Source organism: Heptranchias perlo, chromosome 9 (assembly GCF_035084215.1).
Source record: "Heptranchias perlo isolate sHepPer1 chromosome 9, sHepPer1.hap1, whole genome shotgun sequence".
Classification (NCBI taxonomy): Eukaryota; Metazoa; Chordata; class Chondrichthyes; order Hexanchiformes; family Hexanchidae; genus Heptranchias; species Heptranchias perlo.
This window is the reverse complement of record NC_090333.1, coordinates 38,190,811-38,212,456: the sequence shown is the minus strand read 5'-3', so window position 1 is coordinate 38,212,456 and position 21,646 is coordinate 38,190,811. Positions and strand designations below refer to the sequence as shown.

Sequence of the window (21,646 nt, the reverse complement as noted above, 5' to 3'; positions counted from 1 at the left end):
GACAAGGAGGAGTGCCGAGGGTAAGGCAGTAAGTATTTAGTTAATTGGTTAGTGTTTCTAGTGGCTATTGTTCTTAGTGGTTTTTAGTGGTTGGTTAGTGTTTGTTTTAGTGTTGGATAAACAGTAAAGTGCCTTAAAGCTAAACAAACAGTTTAAATAACTGTTAGCTAACATGGCAGGACAGCTGGCGTCTGTCGCATGCACATCCTTCGTGTGTCCTGGAAAACCACGTGCAGGAAGTGCCGCCAACTGCTCATGCTTGAGATCAGAATTTCTGTGCTTGAGGGGCGGCTGGCGTCATCGCAGTGCATATGGGAAGCTGAGAGTTTTGTAGATAGCACGTTTGCATGAGGTGGTCACCCCGTAGCTAGAGTGTCAAGGCGAAGAGGGAGTAGGTGACCACCAGACAGACTAGGAGGAGCAGGCAGGCAATGCAGGAGTCTCTTAGGAGTGTAGCACTCACAAACTGGTATTCACGAGCAAGGATGTTGACGCCTCAGGGGAACGCAGTCAGGAGCAAATCCACAGCACCGTGGGTGACTCAACTGCACGGGGAGGGCAAAAGAAATAGTTATTAGTGGATTTGATAGTCAGGGGATATACACGTGTTTCTACAACCGCCAATGGGAGTCCCGCATGGTGTGTTACCTCCCTGGTGGCAGAGTAAAGGACATCACTGAGAGGGTGCAGAACATTTTGAGGGGGGAAGGGGAACAGCCGGAAGTCGTGGTCCACGTGGGAACCAATGACATAGGAAGGAAAAGGATCGAGGTCCTACAATCACAGTTTCAGGAACTAGGGAGGAAGTTTAAAAAGCAGGACCTCAAAGGTAGTAATCTCTGGATTACTCCCAGTGCCATGTGCTAGTGAGTATAGGAATAGTAGGATAAGACAGGTTAATCTGTGGCTAGAGCAATGGTGCAGAAGGGAGGGCTTCAGCCTCCAAGGGATTTGGGACCAGTTTTGGGGCAGGACGGATCTGTTCAGGGTGAACAGCTTGCACCTCAGCAGAGCTGGGACCGATATCCTCGCAGGGAGGTTAACTAGTGCTGTGGGGGAGGGTTTAAACTAATTTGGCAGAGGGATGGGTACCAGGATGAAACATTAGAGAAGAGAAACAAGATGCACAGAGCACTGGGAGGAAAAAGTACACTAGAGTAAAGAATAGATCAGAAATAGGAGGGATCAGACAGGAGGCAAATGCGAGGCAGTCTAAGATGAGATTGGAGTGCATGTGTGTAAATGCACGTAGCGTAGTAATTAAGGTTGGTGAGCTGCAGACTTAAGTTGCCACATGGGACTATGATATAGTGGCAATAACAGAGACCTGTTATTGGGGAGGATTGATTACTTAATATTCCTTGTACAAGGTATTCAGGAAAGATAGGGAAGGAAAGAAAGGAGTGGGGGTGTCAGTAATGATCAAAGAACCTACTATAGCACTGGAAAGAGATGATGTAGTTGAGGGGTAAAAGACAGAATCTATTTGGTTAGAATTAAGGAACAGTGGAGGAGCAATTACGCTACTGGGTGTATGCGATAGGTCACCATATAGTGAGAAGTAGATAGAGAATCAAATTTGCAAGGAAATTACAGAAAGATGCAAGGACTATAGAGTAGTGATAATGGGGGATTATAGACTGGGACAGTAACAGTGTAAAGGGCAAAGAGGGGGAGGAATTCCAGAAAGTTCTCAACACATTTCAGGAACAGTGTGTTTCCAGCCCAACCAGGAAGAAAACAGTGCTGGATCTCGTTCTGGGGAATGAAATGGGCGGATGGAGCGTGTTTCAGTGGGGGAGCATTTGGGGAACAGTGATCATAATACCATTAGGTTTAGAATAGTTATGGAAAAGGACAAGGAACAATCAAATGTGAAACTACTTAACTGGAGGAAGGCTAATTTCAGTGAGTTTAAAAAGTGATCTTGCCCAGGTGTATTGGAATCAAAAATTGGTAGGCAAAACAGTAATTGAACAATAGAAGGCCTTCAAGGAGGAGTAGACACATCCCTACAAAAGGGAAAGGAAGGGCATCCAAAGCTAGAGCTCTCTGGATGAGTAAAGATATAAAGATTAAAATGAAACTGAAAAAGAAAGCTTATGACTAATGTAAGGTTCATAATAGAGTAGAGCACCAGACTGAAAACAGAAAGTACAGAGGAGATCTAAAAAAGGGAATGAGGGGGGCAAATAGAGGGTATGAGAATAGATTAGCGGCTAACATAAAAGGGAACCCAAAAATCTTTTATAAACAGAAGTATAAAAGTGTAATCAAAGGAAGGGTGGGACCGATTAGGGACAAAAAAAAGAGACCTTGTGAAAGCAGAGGGCATAGCTGAGGTACTAAATGAATACTTCATATTGGTCTTCAGTAAAGGAGTAGGTAGTTGCGATATTGGTTAGGATAAAAATAGATAAAGAGGAGGTACTTAAAAGATTGGCAATACTCAAAGTAGAAAAGTTACTTGGCCCAGATGGGATGCATCTTGAGTTACTGAAGGAAGTAATGGTCGAAATTGCAGAGGCTCTGGCCACAATCTTCCAATCTTCCTTAGATATGGGGATGGTGCCGGAGGATTGCAAATGTTATACCCCAGTTCAAAAAAGGGGAGAGGATAAAGCAGGCAATTACAGGCCAGTCAGACTAACATTAGTATCGATGGGGAAACCTTTAGAGACATTAATCTGGGACAAAATTAATTGGCACTTGGAAAAAAAGGGTTAATATATGAAAGCCAGCACGGATTTGTTAAAGGCAAGTCGTGTTTGATTAACTTGATTGAGTTCTTTGAAGAAATAACGGAGAGGGTTGATGAGGGTAGTGCGATTGATGATGTCTTTATGGACTTTCAAAAGGTGTTTGATAAAGTACCATGTAACAGACTTGTTAGCAAAATTAAAGCCCATGGAATTAAAGGGGCAGTTGCTGCTTGGATACAAAATTGGCTAAGGGACAGAAAGCAGAAAGCTTTTCAGACTGGAGGAAAGTGTGCAGTGGTGTTCCCCAGGGGTTGGTGTTAGGACCGCTGTTCTTTTTGACATATATTAATAACCTGGACTTTGATAAAGAGGGCATAATTTCATCAAAGTTTGCAGATGACATGAAACTCGGAAATGTAGCAATCAGTGAGGAGGATAGTAACAGACTTCAGGAGAACATAGACAGACTGGTGAAATAGCCAGACACATGGGAGATGAAATTTAACACTGAAGTGATTCATTTCATTTTGCTAGGAAAAATGAGGAGAGGCAATATAAACTAAATGGTACAATTTTAAAGGGGCTGCAGGAACAGAGAGACCTGGGGGTGTACTTACACAAATCTTTGAAGGTGGCAGGACAAGTTGAGAAGACTGTTAAAAAGGCATACACGATTCTTGGCTTTATAAATAGAGGCGTAGATTACAAAAGCAAGGAAGTTATGCTAAACCTTTATAAAACATTGGTCAGGCCCCAGCTGGGGTATTGTGTCCAGTTCTGGGCACCACACCTTAGGAAGGATATAAAGGCCTTAGAGAGGGTGCAGAGGAGATTTACTAGAATGGTACCAGGGATGAAAGGCTTTAGTTACATGGAGAGGCTAGAGAATCTAAGGTTGTCCTCCTTTAGAAGAGAGAAGGTTAAGGAGCGATTTGATAGAGGTGTTCAAAATCATGAAGGGTTTTGATAGAGTAAATAAGAAGTAACTGTTTCCAGTAGCAGAAGGGTTGATAACCAGAGGGCGCAGATTTAAGGTAATTGGCAAAAGAACCAGAGGCAACATTACGAGAAAGGGAATTAGACAAATAATTGAAGTGGAAAAATTTGCAGGACCATGGGGAAGAGCAGGAGAATGGGACTAATTGAATAACTCTTTCAAAGAGCTGGCACAGGTACGATAGGCCGAATGGCCTCCTGTGTTGTATCATTCTATGATTCTACTCTTTTCTACCACTGTTTCCCCGGGTGGCTACACGTACTTTTTTTTTCCCCACTTATTCTAACACTTCTCCTAAGTGCACCCTGAGAGCCAGTATCACGAGAGGTGGTTGGCTGCTCGTGCTCTTTTTTAAAAAAAAAAGGTCATGGGACTGAAGTAACCCAACTCTCATGGCATCATGCTCTCGGAAGGGATCCACTGCTGGCTACATCTCTGAAGCTTGTTCCTGGGTACCCTTATGTGTCGTCTCATGTTCCACTGAAGGGGAAGGCCGGAGGCCTGTCATGTTTACAGGTGGCAGTGTCAGGCAGGTTGACTTCAGCCATCACCCCAGAACTGTGCCCCCATTGAGTAGGATGGCAGTTTTAAGGCATCATGCCACCATGGTCTAGAACACGTTATGCAGGGTGCTGCCTATTCTCTCCCCTAATCTGCCGGAGCTGCTGTCCGTACTTCAGTGGAGGTGGAGGCACTGACTGGTCCCTGGACGCTGCTTAAGTGGGGTCTGCTGCAGATTTCAGTGACCGATTTCTGCCACACTCCTTCGGTGAATGCAACGAAGAAAAAGCTTCCCTGACGTTACTGCAAATGAGAGCTGTAGACTCTGGAATCACACCTGTCAGTTGCCGCACATTCTTCGAGATTGACCATAGACCGTGGGTATTGTAAGGAAAGAGTTAATTCTCTTTTTATTGTAGTAATATTAACTTTTAGCTTTTGCCTGTTAAGTGATTTCAGTATTCAGTGGGAATTAAAAATTGTATCAGTCAGAGACCGTCTTTAGCTGATAAGAAATTACGAAGAATCTGTCTTTGTTAGCTCCAGCCTTGAAAAGGCACCTGCCTGAGAAATGGAAAATTAGGGAAAGTAACCAAGCAGGGGAGTATGATCTGTGTGTTGCAAGGACTGGACAATCAAATCAGTGTTGAATGATAAATGTGGATTAGGTAATGTAGAAACATGTGGATTCTCATGTAGCCTGAGTGGGGGGGGGTGGGGGGAGAAAAATTTTCATGCACAAGTTCGAGCAGGACTTCTTCACTGCACAAGACCTCCAACCAACACTATACACCAGATACATCGACGACATTTTCTTTCTATGGACCCACGGCAAGGAATCACTAAAGAGACTACACGATAACATCAACAAGTTCCATCCCACCATCAAGCTCACCATGGACTACTCCTCAGAATCAGTTTCTTTCTTGGACACACGAATCTCCATCAAAGACGGGCACCTCAGCACCTCACTCTACCGCAAGCCCACGGACAACCTCACGATGCTCCACTTTTCCAGCTTCCACCCTAACCACGTCAAAGAGGCCATCCCCTATGGACAGGCCCTGCGAATACACAGGGTCTGCTCAGACGAGGAGGAACGCGATGGACACCTACAGACGCTGAAAGACGCTCTAGTAAGAACGGGATATGACGCTCGACTCATCGATCGACAGTTCCGACGGGCCACAGCAAAAAATCGCATAGACCTCCTCAGGAGACTAACACGGGACGCAACCAACAGAGTACCCTTTGTCGTCCAGTACTTCCCCGGAGCGGAGAAACTACGCCATGTTCTCCGCAGCCTTCAACATGTCATCAATGACGACGAACACCTCGCTATGGCCATCCCCACACCTCCACTACTCGCCTTCAAACAGCCACCCAACCTCAAACAGACCATCGTTCGCAGCAAATTACCTAGCTTTCAAGAGAACAGCGTCCACGACACCACACAACCCTGCCACGGTAACCTCTGCAAGACATGCCAGATCATCGACACAGATACCACCATCACACGAGAGGACACCACCCACCAGGTGCATGGTTCATACTCCTGTGACTCGGCCAACGTTGTCTACCTCATACGTTGCAGGAAAGGATGCCCCAGAGCATGGTACATTGGCGAGACCATGCAGACGCTGCGACAACGGATGAACTGACACCGCGCAACAATCGCCAAACAGGAGGGTTCCCTCCCAGTCGGGGAACACGTCAGCAGTCATGGACATTCATCCACCGACCTTCGGGTAAGCGTACTCCAAGGCGGCCTTCGAGACACACGACAACGCAAAATCGTCGAGCAGAAATTGATAGCCAAGTTCCGCACCCATGAGGATGGCCTCAACCGGGATCTTGGGTTCATGTCACGCTACACGTTACCCCACCAGCGAACAAATGTTATCTGTTTTTAATATAACGGGTCAGTTGCTGTCTTTTCTATGTTTCTACCTCTCTATCTCTTTTTTTTTGTTTGTTTTTTTTGGTGATTTGTATATTCTGAGACCTTGCAGGTAACACCTGTCTGTCTGCACACTGATTGCCTTGGCAACGGGCAGTTGAAAAAACTGTCTGTAATCACCAAGCATTGTTCTGTGAATTATAAATGCAATTTCATTTTGAGGATTTCATTTCCACATCGTTCACCTGAGGAAGGAGGTAGCCTCCGAAAGCTTGTGAATTTAAAATAAAATTGCTGGACTATAACTTGGTGTTGTAAAATTGTTTACAAGTGACTCAGTTATGCAGGTTTCCTCAGTCTTTTTTGCATCAACCATAAGGTGTGACTCTGCAATCCTTTTACTTTGGCCTCTCTAGTCAGGTTATTCAGGTTTCCATTGTGATCAATCTTTTGTATTAACTGAGGTGTGAATCAGCAGTCCATTTACTCCAGCCTGTCTCCACCCTTTTGAAACAAAACTTTATTTTGTTATAATAACAGAAAATGCTGGAAATATGGGAGTGGTGCCAAAGGACTGGAGGATTGCAAATGTTATATCCTTGTTCAAAAAAGGGGTGAGGGATAAACCTGGTAACTACAGACCAATGTCGAGGACAAAATTAATTCTCACTTGGAGAAGCCTGGGTTAATAAGGGACAGCCAGCATGGATTTGTTGAAGGCAAATTGTGTCTGAATAATCTGATTGAGTTCTTTGATGAAGTAACAGAGAGGGTTGATGAAGGTAATGCAGTAGATGTATATAGTGACTCTCAAAAGACATTTGATAAAGTACCATATAACAAACTTATTTGGAAAATAGAAGCACATGGTAATAAAGGGACAGTGGTAACTTGGGTAAGTAATTGGCTAAGGAATAAGAGGCAGAAAGTAGTGGTGAACTGATGTTTTCTTGACTGGAGAGAAGTATGCAGTGGGGTCCCCTAGGGATCGGTGTTAGGACTGTTGCTTTTTTGTTTATATATAAATGACGTGGACTTGGGTATGGGGAATACAATTTTGAAGTTTGCGGATGACACCAAACATGGCAACATAGTAAATAGTGAGCAGGATAGTAGCAGACTTCAGAAGGACATAAATAGACTGGTAAAATGGGCAGACACATGACAGATGCAGTTTAATGTGGATAAGTGTGAATGATGTTCCTCCCAAATTGCAACACAGAGGCAGCATAATCTAAATGGTACTATTTTGAAGGGGGTGCAAGAGTAGAGGGACCTGGGTGTGCATATTCACAATTCTTTGAAGGTGGCAGGGCAAGTTGATAAGGCGGTTAAGAAAGCCTATGAGATACTTGGCTTTGTAAATAGGGACATTAAATACAAAAACAAGGAAGCCATGCTAAACTTTACGAATCACTTGTCCGGCTCGGCTGGAGTTTTGCATATAATTCTGGGCACCGCACTTTAGGAAGGATGCCACGGCCTTGAAGAGAGTACAGAGGAGGTTTATCAGGATGAGGGACTTCAGTTATGAGGAGATACTGGAGAAGCTGGGGTTGTTCTCCTTAAAGCAGAGAAGCTTAAGGGGAAACCTAATAGAGGTATTCAAAATTATGAGGGGTTTTGATATAGCAAGTAGGGAGAAACTGTTTCCTCTGGCAAGTGGGTCGGTAACCAGACATCATAGATTTAAAATAATTTGCAAACGAACTAGAGGGGAAATGAGGAGAATTTTTTTCAGAGGGTTGTTAAGATCTAGAATGCATTACCTGAAAGGGTGGTGGAATCTGATTCCATGGGAACTTTCAAAAGGCAATTGGACATGTACTTGAAGGCGACTAATTTGCAGGATTATGGGGAAAATGCTGGAGTGTGGGACTAAATTGGACATTCTTTCAAAGAGCCAGCACAAGCACGAAGGGCTGAATGACAGCCTCTTGTGCTGTAAGATTCTATGATTCTACACGGGAAGTCAGGCAGCATCAGTGGAGAGAGAAAGAGTTAGTTTCAGGTTGATAATCTTTGTTCAGAACTGGAAGAAGTTAGAAATTTAACAGTTTATATGCAAATACGGACAGGGAAAGAAGCGGGGGAGGAAAGAACAAAAGAGTGGAGGGCAGGACTCATTAAATGACAAAAGAGATGATGGTGCAAGGCAAAAGGGGGTGGTAATGGGACAAGTATAGAAACAAAAGATGGGTCTAGAGGAGCTATAAATAGCAACAGCAGAACCATTACCAGCACCCGCTGTCTGGAAAAAAAAATTGCAGCAGTGGTTATGCTTTAAAGTTGTTGAAAGTGGTTGTAAAGTGCCCAATCGAAAGATGAGGTGCTGTTCCTTGAACTTCCGTTGAGCTTCATTGGAACAGTGTAGAAAGCCAAGGATAGAGGTCAGAGTGGGAATGGGACTTCAAGTATTTATCCAATTCCCTTTTAAAAGTTACTATTGAATCTGTTTCCACCACCCTTTCAGGCAGTGCATTCCAATCATTACAACTCACATTAAAAAAATGTTGCCTCTGGCTCTTTTGCCGATCACGTTAAACTGTGTCCTCTGGTTACCAACCCTTCTGCCACTGGAAACAGTTTCTCCTTATTTACTCTATCAAAACCGTACATGCTTTTGAACACCTCTATCAAATCTCCCCTTAACCTTCTCTGTTCCAAGTAGAACAACCCAAGCTTCTCTAATCTCTCCACATAACTGAAGTACCTCATCCCTGGTAGCATTCTAGTAAATCTCTTGTGGCCTCTAAGGCCTTGACATCCTTCCTAAAGTATGGTGCCCGGAATTGAACACAATACTCCAGCTGAGGCCTAACCAGTGTTTTACAAAGGTTTAGCATAGTGATATGGTAGTGGGGGAGGGCAGTGTTGAGTGCTGTGAGTGTTATAATTAATGTCTGCCTCAATCAGTTTGCAGCACAATAAATAACAGGTCTAGTTCTCATTATACTAAATTACAGTACAGTTTACTTTCATTGCATTTCATGCATCATTACACTTTTTACAGCTGTATACTGACCAGGATTTAAGAGAAAAATTATGTGAAGTGTTGGAACGCATGGTCAAAGAAATAAGTTTTGAGGATAAATTTGAAAGTAGGGAGAGAAGTAGCAAGGGAAAGTGGTTTAGGAAGAGAATTCCATACTGCTGGGACATGGTGACCTAAGTTCCTGTCACCAATGGTGGAATGAAGGGAGATCAGTAAACAAGCACTACCAGCTATCTAAAGAAAAAATACTAAATATCTATCCGAGCAAACACAAGTCAAACTGCCTCTTAAAATCACTCAGCCAACTATGAACGCTGCTGTACTACCAACAATTATTATGAGAGATTCTTACACAGGTCCTGTGATTTACCAAGCAGCGGGATTTCTGATGCTTTTGGAATGTTCATTGACAAACAGTTAGCAACCTTAATTGCTGTTACACACAAAGATTGACAAGGTCAATCTTCTCCTTTTAATGAACTGGAATTTGGCAAATTGCAAACGATTGAGCACATCATTTATATTTAACATTTATTGCACTTCTGTTCCTGGAAAATATGTGATTGACTCTTGCTTTAACTTCAGTTGAGTGTGTCTTCCAGTAGTAAGAGTTGATTTAGAGGACCTCAGTAATGGAACTCCAGTGCAATTTTCCTTTCCTCATACAAGCTTTTCAAAGTGGTGCAGAAAGCAATCAGACTGGGCAGGTATAATCATGTTATGGCATCAGTGACTCTGTTCCTAGATCTCCTTGCCAACTGGTGTAACTTGCAAAACATAATGCATGACAACCGGAGGCCAAACAAAGGGTCCATTCACATTTTATCCAAAAATGGAAGGAAGTGCACAAAGCCTAAAATATAAAAGAAGTTTGATAAACTGACATTTACCCCAGCCCTCAAAATAGAAGCAGAAAGTTAACTGTCAGATTACTGTTTGGTTCAGCAATTCATGTTACTGCAGAATTTCAGAACTCGTGGCCAAAACAGAGTAAGTCTACATAACTTTGTATGCTTGAAATTGTGCTGCAGAATTGTGTACATTTTACTCAATCATTAGCTGTATGGGATTTTGGGGCCGTAATAATTTAGAAGTGTTTTTACTGCTCTAATTACATTATGCTGTTTAGAGATTGGAGAAAGATAAGTGCCCAGAAGATGAACAGCACCAAACATGGAGCATAGAGCTATGGTGGGAAAGATGTAATTATAATGAGCACTATTTTTCCCAATTTATAGGGATAAACTATGGTGCAATACACCAGGAGCTCCTTTTAATTCTGTTGAAGTCATTCTACAAAACTTCGATGAAACTAAGAAATTTGTAAAGACAGTTAATATTGAACCACTTAAGTATCGAGGATATGATTCTGCAGGTAAGACACCGGTTTTTGCAACCATTCAGAGTATTATGTTAGCAAATTAAAAGTGCTTGTATATAACTATTTCAACACGGTAATTTATGCTTGCCATAAACACACACATCTAGAAATTCTGTGCCCTTTTTTTAGCGTGGAATTAGCCTAATTTGGCAGGGGAATAATTTAGGACAGAATCTGTTTCTACCAAGTTTCTGCCCCATTGATATCCTTCTACAGTGGAGGCACAGGTGCATTTTCTGCTTGCACCCCCTGCATTGTGATGTCACATTTGGAGGCATGAAGCCGGCATACTTGCTGTACAGTTGGCATAACTGGGCACCACAATGCCATATCTAAGCAGCAATCAATCGAAGAGAAAATGATTGCTATTTGGAGAACAGCGCAACAGTAGGAGACCAAAGAACAGATTAAATTTTTCCTTCCAGCGCTTAGGCTAGACTGACCTGCACCTGAAACCCCATTGACTCCCCAGGCCCATCATTCAAGTGACCTCTTCTCTACGATTTGGGACAGGGGCAGGGTAAGAGAAACAGGTTGGTGGGGGCGGGGTGGTGGGATGTCTTGCCCTACCGGTGGCAGAGCAGGGCTTTTGAAATTTCTTTCCTTCAGCATTTTATACAATTTAACACTGTGTACATGACAAATATAATAAGAAGCTATCACAAGACCATTCCAACAGAAAGTTTGAAATATTAAAAGGATAAAAGAACAGTTGAAAATTGATTGGAAATGGCAAAAAGATAGTTCAAAAGATGCTTTTGTCGCTATTTGCCAGGTAGTTAGAGTATTAAACACAAGGGCCTAGAAATTCGGCCGTGCAGCCCCCATTTTTCGGTGACTAACTCACCTACTAAGATCCCAACATGGTGGGCAGGAAGCACTGCCCGCCATATTTGTGAAGGCAGTTCTACTGGCACCAGGAGTGCATGTCAGGAACATTTAAATAGCAGAATAATTTATTCAAGTTAGTGTACTGTGCTACTTGCAGGACCTGTTTTTTCCATTTTCAAATGCCCCAGCGCTTCGCTTGCCACGTGCTGAACTCGCACAGCACAGCATGGCACTAACCAGCAGAAAGACCTCCTCACCAGTGCTATTTAAAGAGATCATGCAGTTAATACAGGTCGCTGGTTTCTCATTTCAGGCTGCTGGTTACCTTCTGGATTTTTTTTTTAAGTCTGTTTTATCACTGTAAAGTTCACTTTGTGTAAACAGAGAATGACTTTGCTGGTGTTGCACTGTTGCCTCAAATAGTTCGGCTGCAGTCATGGGTGGTCTCATAGGGCTGCCTTCGGGACTGGAGGACGAGAGGGAGCAGCAAGGAAGAAACCACAGAGCAGGAACAGCTGCCAGAAGAGGAAGAGGGCATTGTGCAGGAGGCCATACCCATAGCGGGTACTCAGGGAGCACTTCTGTTACATCAGCATTACTCAGGAGCAATGTCTGTCACCTTCACTTCACCAAGAAGGCTGTCACCGAGCTATGTCCTTCTGAAACCATAACTCCAGCCTCAAACCAGGGCCTGTGGCTGTCAAGGTCACCGTGGCCCTCAACTTTTATGCCATGTGCTCCTTTCAGGCTTTGCAGTGTGTGTCAGCGAGGTCACTGAGGCTCTCTACGCCAGGAGGAACACCTACATCTCCTTCTATGGACAGTGCAAAACAGAACAAGAGAGAACTAGGCTTCGACTATATGTCCGGCTTCCCCAGAATGCAAGGTGCCATAGTTCGCGTGCTCCCTGTCACCAGCCTGAAAAGCATTCCACTCCCTCAACGTAAAGCTGGTTTGCGATCACAGGCAGAAGAACAACAACAACTTGCATTTATATAGTGCCTTCAATGTATTAAAACGTCCCAAGGCACTTCACAGAAGCATCATCAGACAAAATATGATACCGAGCCACATTAGAACATAAGTAGAACAGGTGACCAAAAGCTTTGTCAAAGAGGTAGGTTTTAAGGAGTGTCTTAAAGGAGGAGGGAGAGGTAGAAAGGCAGAGAGGTTTAGGGATGGAATTCCAGAGCTTTGGGCCTAGGCAGCTGAAGGCACGGCCACCAGTGGTAAGCAATGAAAATCAGGAATGCACAAGATGCTAGAATTGGAGGAGCGCAGAGATCTCGTAGGGCTGGAGGAGGTTAGAGATACGGGGGTGGGGGTGGCAAGGCCATGGAGGGATTTACATACTGTACATTATTTTTAAAAAGGGGAGAGTGTACCACGGAGTGAGTTGGTAATAGATTACGGTGGGGAGAATGGAAACATTACTTCCAAATTTGGAATTTGGCTAGAGTGAAAATTCAGTGGTGAGTAGGGATCCGTAGCTCAGAATTTCTTTGATTATTCTTTGTGTGTTTTTCCCATCTTTAACTGAACAACAACAACTTGCATTTATATAGTGCCTTCAGTTTAGAAAAACATCCCACGACACTTCACAGGATCGGATAAAAATGGACCCTGAGCCAAAGCAGGAGATATTAGGAAGAGTGATAACGTTTGGTCAAAGAGGTGGGTTTTAAGTAGGGTCTTAAAGAAGGATAGGGAGGTGGAGAGATTTAGGGAGGGAATTCACAAATTAGGGAGTAAACGGCTGAAGGCACGTGGTGGGGCGAAGGGAATGGATGCACAAGAGGGTGAGGCACGTAGACATCTGAGGATTGTAGGACTGGAGACAGTTACAGGGAGGGGGAGGGCCTAGACCATGAAGAGATTTAAACACCAGGATGAGAATGTTAAATTTGAGGCATTGGGGAACCAGGAGCCAATGTAGGTCAATGGGCACGGGTGATAGGTGAGCAGGACTCATCGCGGAATAGGATACAAGCAGCAGAGTTTTGGTTGAGCTGAAGGATAGGAGGCCAACCAGGAGAGTCAAATCTGGAAGTGACAAAGGCGTGGATAAAAGTTTCAGCAGCTGAAGCAGAGGCAAAGACAGGCGATATCACGGAGGTGGAAATAGGCGGTGTTTTGAGATTAAGAGCAATATGGGTTCAGAAGCTCAGCTTGGGATCAAATAGGTCACCAAGGTTACATACTGTCTGGCTCAACCTGACTGAGGATGGGAGGAGGATTGGGACAAGAGCATCATAGGTTGAGGTGAGGGATTGGTTCAGCACATCAATAGCTGTGGAAGTATCATGGCAAATCATAGAAAGGTTACAGCACGGAAGGAGGCCCATCGAGTCCATGCCAGCTCTATGCAAGAGCAATCCAGCTAGTCCCATTTCCCCGCCCTATCCCTGTAGCCCTGCGCATGTTTTCCTTTCAAGTACTTATCCAGTTCCCTTTTGAAGGCCATTATTGAATCTGCCTCCACCACCCCCTCAAGCAGTGCATTCCAGATCCTAACCACTCACCGTGTAAAAAAAAAAAAAGTTTTTCCTCATGTCACCTTTGGTTCTTTTGCCAATCACCTTAAATCTATGCCCTCTGGCTCTTGACCCTTCTGCCAATGGGAACAGTTTCTCTCTATCTACTCTGTCTAGACACTTCATGATTTTGAATACCTCTATCAAATCTCCTCTCAAACTTCTCTGTTCCAAGGAGAACAACTCCAATCTATCCATGTAACTAAAGTCCTTCATCCCTGGAATCATGCTAGTAAATCTCTTCTGCACCCTCTCTAAGGCCATCACATCTTTCCTAAAGTGCGGTGCCCAGAACTGGACACAATACTCCAGTTGTGGCTGAACCAGTGTTTTATAAAGGTTCATCATGACTTCCTTACTTTTGTACTCTATGCCTCTATTTATAAAGCTCAGGATCCTGTATGCTTTTTTAACCGCTTTCTCAACCTGACCAGCCACCGTCAATGATTTGTGCATGTGGACCTTCAGATCTCTGTTCCTGTACCCCTTTAAGAATTGTGCCCTCTAATTTATATTGTCTCTCCTCATTCTTCCTGCTGAAATGTATCACTTTGCATCTTTCTGCATTAAATATCACCTGCCACGTGTTCACCCATGCCACCAGCGTGTCTATATCCTCTTGAAGTCTATCACTATCCTCCTCATGTTCACTACCTTTCCAGGTTTTGTGTGATCTGCAAATTTTGAAATTGTGCCCAGTACACCCAAGTCCAAGTCATTAGTGTATATCAAGAAAAGCAGTGGTCCCAGCACCGACCCCTGCGGAACACCACTGTACATCTCCCTCCAATCTGAAAAACAACCGTTCACCACTACTCTCTGTTTCCTGTCACTTCGCCAGTTCTGTATCCACGTTGCCTTTATTCCATGGGCCGCAATCTTGATGATTAGCCTACCATGTGGCACTTTATCAAGCGCCTTTTGTAAGTCCATATACACCACATCAACAGCATTGCCCTCATCTACCCTCTCTGTTACCTCATCAAAAAACTCTATCAGTTTAGTTAAACACGATTTGCCTTTAACAAATCCGTACTGGCTTTCCCTAGTCAATCCACACTTGTCCAAGTGACTGTTAATTCTGTCTCGGATTATTGTTTCTAGAAGTTTTCCCACCACCGAGGTTAAACTGATTGGCCGAAAGATGCTGGGTTTATCCTTGCACCCTTTTTTGAACAAGGGTGTAACATTTGCAATTCTCCAATCCTCTGGCACCATCCCTGTATCTAAGGATGTTTGAAAGATTATGGCCAAAATGGAGGGCCTTAGGCCAGTTAATTGGGAGCTTGAAAGTGTAATTGTAAATGGGTTTGGAGAGAGTTTATTCAGGGATGGATGCAGAAGGAAGTGGGTTTCAAGGGGTTATGGGTGGTGAGGGATACAAGAGAGGGGTCGGAGATGACCTTATCAACGATCAAGATAATGGGAGTAGATAGACCACGTTAGAAAGCAAGGTCGAGGGGTTGGCTGTGAATAGGAGGAGGATACTTTATTTGGAGGGAGAGGTTGGCGGAAAATGTAGAGAGGGACAGTGATTGTTGATCTGCTGGCAAAGTCCAAAGGGACATGGTGGGTGGGGGAAGCGGTACGGGAAGGAAGGAAGCAAAATTAGTCCCCGGAGCTGGGTGGTAAAGTTAGCGAGCAAGAGGATGGGGCTTTGGGTTGAGGGGGCGATGGATGCCTCGATGGACCCTTCAGAGAATGCTGGGAGAAGCAGAGGGTAGCTGTGAGCTTACTCAAGGGGGATTCAAGCCTGGGACAGTGGCAAAGGAGCAGGAAGGCAGAGGAGTAGTGATATGTTAGGATAGGGATTATGTGGACAAAGTACCCAAGTGGGGAGAAATAAAAGGTAGCCTAACTGGGTGGTAGAAGGGGACAAGTCAGGAGAGAAGGGCCCAAGAGGAGTTAAGAGAAGAAAAAAAGCATGGAGATAGAAGTAATGGGCTCTGATCCGGAGGGCAGCTAAAATGCGCACATGAATAGACAGAGGAAATTCAGGTTATGTAGGCATAGCAAAGATTAGGAGAAACATGTCCTGGTTGTAAGCAGAAGATAGGGATAGACAGTATGAGAGAGTCTGAGGTCTTGTGGTGGGATCAGGTTGACTTGTACACAAGATAGTCAGCTTGGAACATCGACAAACCAATGTTCTGGTTTGGAGACAGTTGTGGAGGACAAAAGAGTCCAGGAGCTGTTTGAGGGGCTCAGTATCAGTGGTCTGGGGTTGTCCAGTGGAGGATAGAGAGCCAAGTAGGCATAGAGATTCGACCGTGAGCTGACAGAGGTTGATCACCTGTGGGGTCCAGCAGAGGTAAGTGGAGGCCTCAGAAGTGTTAGTGCTCACTGAGATCATATTACTGGAGGACAAAAATAGGAAATTAGGTAAGCCTCAAATGAGATTGTACAATAGATTCCATCGAAAGTAGTTTTTTAACGAGTCAGGAACATGATTTAAGAAGATAAGGATAACGACTGACTTAGACCACTGAATAGTTTATGGAAAACTGGTCCTATTCTAACTGGGAGCTTGAAAATGTGATTTATGAAATATAACTGGTGTATTGTAAACCCCCCCCCCCCCCCACCCACAATAAGCAGGAAAGGGGGGGTTAAATTGTTAATGTGAAACTCGCCACGAGCGCACCTACTTCTGAATTAACAATGGGGGGGGGGGGGTGGTGGCTGAGTAACCCGCTCTGGAGAGGCAGGTCAGTGATTTTAATATGTTAACAAGGCTACATTCCTCACATTTTGGCTGCCCTTTGAATTTAATGGCTGTAGGCAAAGTTTCCCCGAGCTCAGGAAACCTGGCAACTAATGGGAGGTGGATGATGCCGGGCTCCAGCAGGAGTGGTTCCCCCCGGCCCCTCAAGCACATCTTCTGCCACAATCGTCTGACCCCTTGTGATCTGCCGATGGCCCACCCCCCACCCCCCAACCCCTGCAATCTCTGTCTCTCCCTCGCTGCACTCGGCCGACTCCTTGCCATCCCCCCGCGATCTCTGGCCTCGATATTGGCGGGGAGGGAGCGGAGGCAACAGTCAGTGACCCAGAAATACAGGAAATGCAGAGGTCCTACCGAATTTAATAGCAATACGTTGTTTGATTTTTTTTTTAATCTGTTTCCCGCCTGGCAGCTGGCCAGATTGAGAGGCTGGCTGGCGGGAAGGCCTGCTGTAGAAGGTCGGCGCCAAGGACCAGAGAGGAGGGAGGGAGAGATCACGGGGGGTCAGACGATCACTGGGAGGGAGGCAGATCATGGCAGTCTGGGGGGGAAGCACTCCTGCTCCTCTTGACCCATAAGCAGTGCTGGAAAAGCATACAGCCGCTGGATCCTGCAGTTCTTGCCTCCGTTTAGCTGCCCGGATTCCCAAGCCTCGGGAAATCCAGCATACAGCCATTAAATCCAAAATCTGAGGTGCACAGCCTCACTAACATATTATTATAATCCCCGATTTTTTCACCCCCCCCCCCCCCCCATCCCCCACCTCTCGAGCGGGTTACTCGCCCGCCCCAGTTAAAGCAGAAGTAGGCGCGTAGCGGAGGGTTGGGATTGGGTTTCACATTTGTAAGCAATTAACCACCTTTCCCTCTCCCACCCGTCCTGGAGGGTTAAACCTTCCCCCTCTACCTCTCTTCCCCCCCCACACACACCACCTCCTCCTTCTCCTCCTCCTCCTCCTCCTCCCCCCCCCGCCCCCCGCGATCTCTCTCTTTCCCTCCCCCCCCCACACACACACACCCCTCCTGCGATCTATCTTTTTTTCCTCCACACCCCCCCCACCGTGATCTCTCCCTCCCCCCACACACAACACACCCCCCTCCCGTGATTTCTCTCCTCTTCCCCCCCCCCCCCACAAAACACCCCCCTCCCGCGATCTGTCTCTTCCCCCCCCCCCGACACATACCCCCCCTCCCACGATCTCTCTCCTCCCCCCCCCCCCCCCCCCCCCACACACACCCCCCTCCAGCGATCTCTCTCTTTCCCCCCCCCCACCCCACACATACCCCCCTCCCGCGATCTCTCTCTTTCCTCCACCCCCCCCCCACCACCTCGCTCTTACCTCCTCCCCCCCCCCCCTCCCCCCTGCATGCATGCAATAGAAAAAACTACAGATTTAATTAAAATCTACCTCAAACACTAACACACAAAAAATATATAAAATATAATCAATATTGCAGGGTGCGGTGAAGGAGAGGTTGCGTTCTCTTTGTTGCAATTTGAATTATTTTAAATAATTAGTTGATCTCAGGTGATGTTGCACTTGGGGGTTCAAGACCATATAAAGTCTCCAAGAGCTATATCGTACCATCCCATCCTCCACCATCTAGCCCCTCTCTGTCATCCTTTTTCCGCACCCAGCTTCTACCCTGCCCACCCTGCTGTACCTTCGCTTATTCCATGATCCTTCATTTTTGAATGTTATTAACTCCTGAACCAGTAATGAAATCCAAATTTCACAAGGGTGGCAAACCAATCCTGGTTTCCGGTGTAATCCTTTTGAGCTAACTAAGTTGGTGAGATGGGGGCTCATACCATTGTATACTGACCTGTGTTTGTTTGTTAACTTGAAGAAACATATTCCAAATTGAAGAGTATGTGGTGTCTTGCATTTTCAAGAATAATGATATCCATGTAGCTAAGATTTTTTTTCTTTTTTGGCTTTTGAAATTTCATGAAATGTTTTGTTACATTTCAACCAATGACAATTAAATTATCTTTGACATCAATATTGGGTATCAAATTTTTAGGACAGTATGTCGTAAATTATCCATCTCCTTTTAGGATTATTACATTTGCCAAGTAATCAAAAGTGTTGGTTATCCAAATTGACATGATAGGTCAACAGCTAATTTTACAATGTAAAAACTCTGGTGGGGGGGTGGGGGGTGAAAACTGCAGTGTAATTCTTGTAAAGACAGAAAATGTGAAAAGTAATATTGCCTTGGAGTTTGTGTTCACTAATCCTTGTTATTTGTCACTTTAGATGGATGAAGCCTTGGAACCAAGAAATGGGAGGCAACAAATGAGGATTTAACCATAATTCCTTGCACTTTCCAGTGTACCAATCTTTCTTGCTTTGTCAGCAGGGACTAATCATGCATGACACAACTCTTCAGCTTAATTACGATTTCAACATCTAGTATAAAACACCTTTAGAGATCTTCCTGTAGATGACACCCAAGTCTAAAGGCTGTGCAGTATCTTTAGAGACCAGTCTGGATGGCAGTCATTTTGCTCTAGCTGGTTTGTACTTGAGAGTTTTGACACCTCGGGTGATTTTAACCCTACCTGCCCAGTGGCAACCTGGTGGGTGGGAAGTTGAAATTGCCTGTCACTTACCTGCCCTGGAGCTGCTGGAAACTGATAACTTCTGATTTTCACCTGTTCTCCTGAACAGGCAGCAATAACACCTGCCCAAGCCATCGGGGTCCATTTTAGCATATGTAAAGGTCCCAATAAAGTCAGCAGGATTTAACTGCATTTTTATTAGGTGGCCTGAATGGGAAGCAGGAGTGACTTTCCTGCCAGGCCAACCCAGTGGCAAAGAGGATTGGGGGCAGAGAGGCCCAAAAAGGTAGATTTTTAAAAAATGTTTTAAAACTTTTCTTGTGGGGCCAGAAGGTAGGAGTGCTCCTCTGGGCCCTACAAGGAAAGCTTAGTCCTCCTTGGACCAGTCTCCCCAACTCCATCTTGTCATTCCCCCGCCCCCCCCCCACCTGATCACGGGACGGCCCAGCTACCAATCATGCCATTTATCTGCTGTCGACAGGCGGCTTGCAGGCTGCACGATTTTCCACTGCTTTCTTGCCTGCAATAGGTGGGAAGTTGGCTGGTGCATTTAAAGAGAGATGATATTATAGCAAGCATTCAAGTCCCATTTTCCATTGCCTGTTCAACAGTATGGGTTTATTGGACCAGTCTGTCAAGGTGCTATGACACCTGCTTTATCCTTCTATTGTATTCTGAATTCAATTCTGGTCCGTTCCACAGACCTCAGTCCTATTCTCGTTAATGACGGAGCAGGAGCATAAAAAGTGGGGTTCTGACTGTTTGCAACTTCTCAAATCAGGCCCCCTCCATTCTTTTGATATTCCATCATAGAGGTTAGGGTGGCCATTCTCTTCTGTATGATTTTCTCAACACATCCAATAGATACGATTGAGTGGACTCTGAATCACGTGCTTCTCAAGAGTTAAACATTGGGAGTAGCACTAACATTCTCAATTCTAAATGGTCAGTTGTATTCGTAGCAACATCTTCTGGGAGTTGCTTGTTCACATCAAGGGGACATTGTATTTGACTGAGTTTTCACCATGAACATCTTTGAATCCAGAGAGAACAACAAATTGTCAGTCTGTCAATTGTCAACAGCTGACGTAACAGGAATACTAATTCAGGACAAATCGGCATAGAAATTTGATGCTGCTGCGCCCATTTAACAGGTGTAAAATGGGCGCAAAAGGTGCAATATGGCAGATGGCGTGCATGTGCACATTATGGACTGGAAGTGCACCATCTGCCATATTGGTATAGGCATTAAAAGAAATGTTCAGGGGCCAAACCTGAAATAGATGTTAGGCCCTTTGCATATGCAAATAAGGGGCTAAAGGTTTGATACCCCTTTACCAAATTCGTCTACGTTGAATGCAGTTGGCATCAAGCGGTCTACATGCGGCATAACCAGCAGTCCTTAAAGGGACTGCGGCCGGCCACCACCACCAAGATAAGTTTTGTGGAGTTGGGAGGAGCAGACGTGCTCCCCCTTTACCCTTCTAATCTCTCCCCTCCTTTATCCTAATCGTTGCCCCTCCCTCCCTGTCTGTTCCCTCCCTCCCGATCACTCTTCGCCCCACAACCCAGGACCTACCTGAGGGCCGCTGCTAGCAACGCAGCAACATGAAATTGCAATCCTATTGTGAGTTCCTTGGGGACGCCCAGCAGATGTCATGTAAATAAGATCTGAGGCACAATATCTGGTGGGCCTCAGGCCTACCTGTTCAGATGCATGGATCGTTCCTTTTTTCTTGGCCACCAAGAGTTTTATGAACCATTTCCCTCCCTATTTCCTATGCTGCCAAAGGTGATTCAAATTTTCAAAGTAGATAAAGCCATCAAGCTTTTAAAATAAAAATAGACTTTCAATTATATAGTGCCATTTCAGGTCTCTAAGAAATGCTTCAGTGCACTTCACTTTAAAGTTTTGAAATTGCTTTAAAGTGCAGTCAGCAAATGCATCAGCCATTCGGCACGCAGCAAGAACCTACAAAAAAAATGAGATGAATGATCAGTTAATCTGTTTTTGGTAACATTGGTTGAGGGAGGAATGTTGACAGGACAATGGGAGAACTCCCTGCCCTTTTCAAATAGTCCCATGAGATTTTTAATGTCCACCTAAAACAGGTGAACAAGGCATTAGTCTTGCCGCTTATCAGAAGGAGGGCATTCCTTCTGAGAAGTTAAACTGACAACGCAGCACACTCAGTCTTGCACTGCAGCGTCATCCTAGACTATGCGTTCAGGCCTTGCAATCAGCTTTCAAGCCACAATCTCCTGTCCTAGAATGCTTGTTCTATAGACCCTGATACTAAAATGAGGTGGTCAGTTCCCTTGAAGGAAATTACACACCCAGGGTTCAGACCCAATTAATGATCTGAACTGCATATATCTGACAGCGTAGACATTGCAGGAGACTGGTTAACAGTAGCAACTATTCACCAGGGATAGTTAATCTTTTTTTCTTACTCATAACTATCAGAGAGCTTGAACAGCCCATGCACTACATAAAAGGACTTTCAACTTC

General features: G+C 44.8%; 1 protein-coding gene across 1 annotated transcript in view; it reads left to right on the top strand.

Moving 5' to 3' along the window:
• Positions 1-636: 636 nt before the first annotated feature.
• The window catches only part of LOC137324897 (uncharacterized), a 40,138-nt gene continuing 19,128 nt past the window's right edge, over positions 637-21,646 (top strand). Inside the window, exons 1-3 of the mRNA XM_067989589.1 lie at positions 637-829; positions 4,436-4,586; positions 10,334-10,470. Coding sequence (XP_067845690.1) covers positions 637-829; positions 4,436-4,586; positions 10,334-10,470 — 481 coding nt within the window. The remainder of the gene's footprint in view (positions 830-4,435; positions 4,587-10,333; positions 10,471-21,646) is intronic.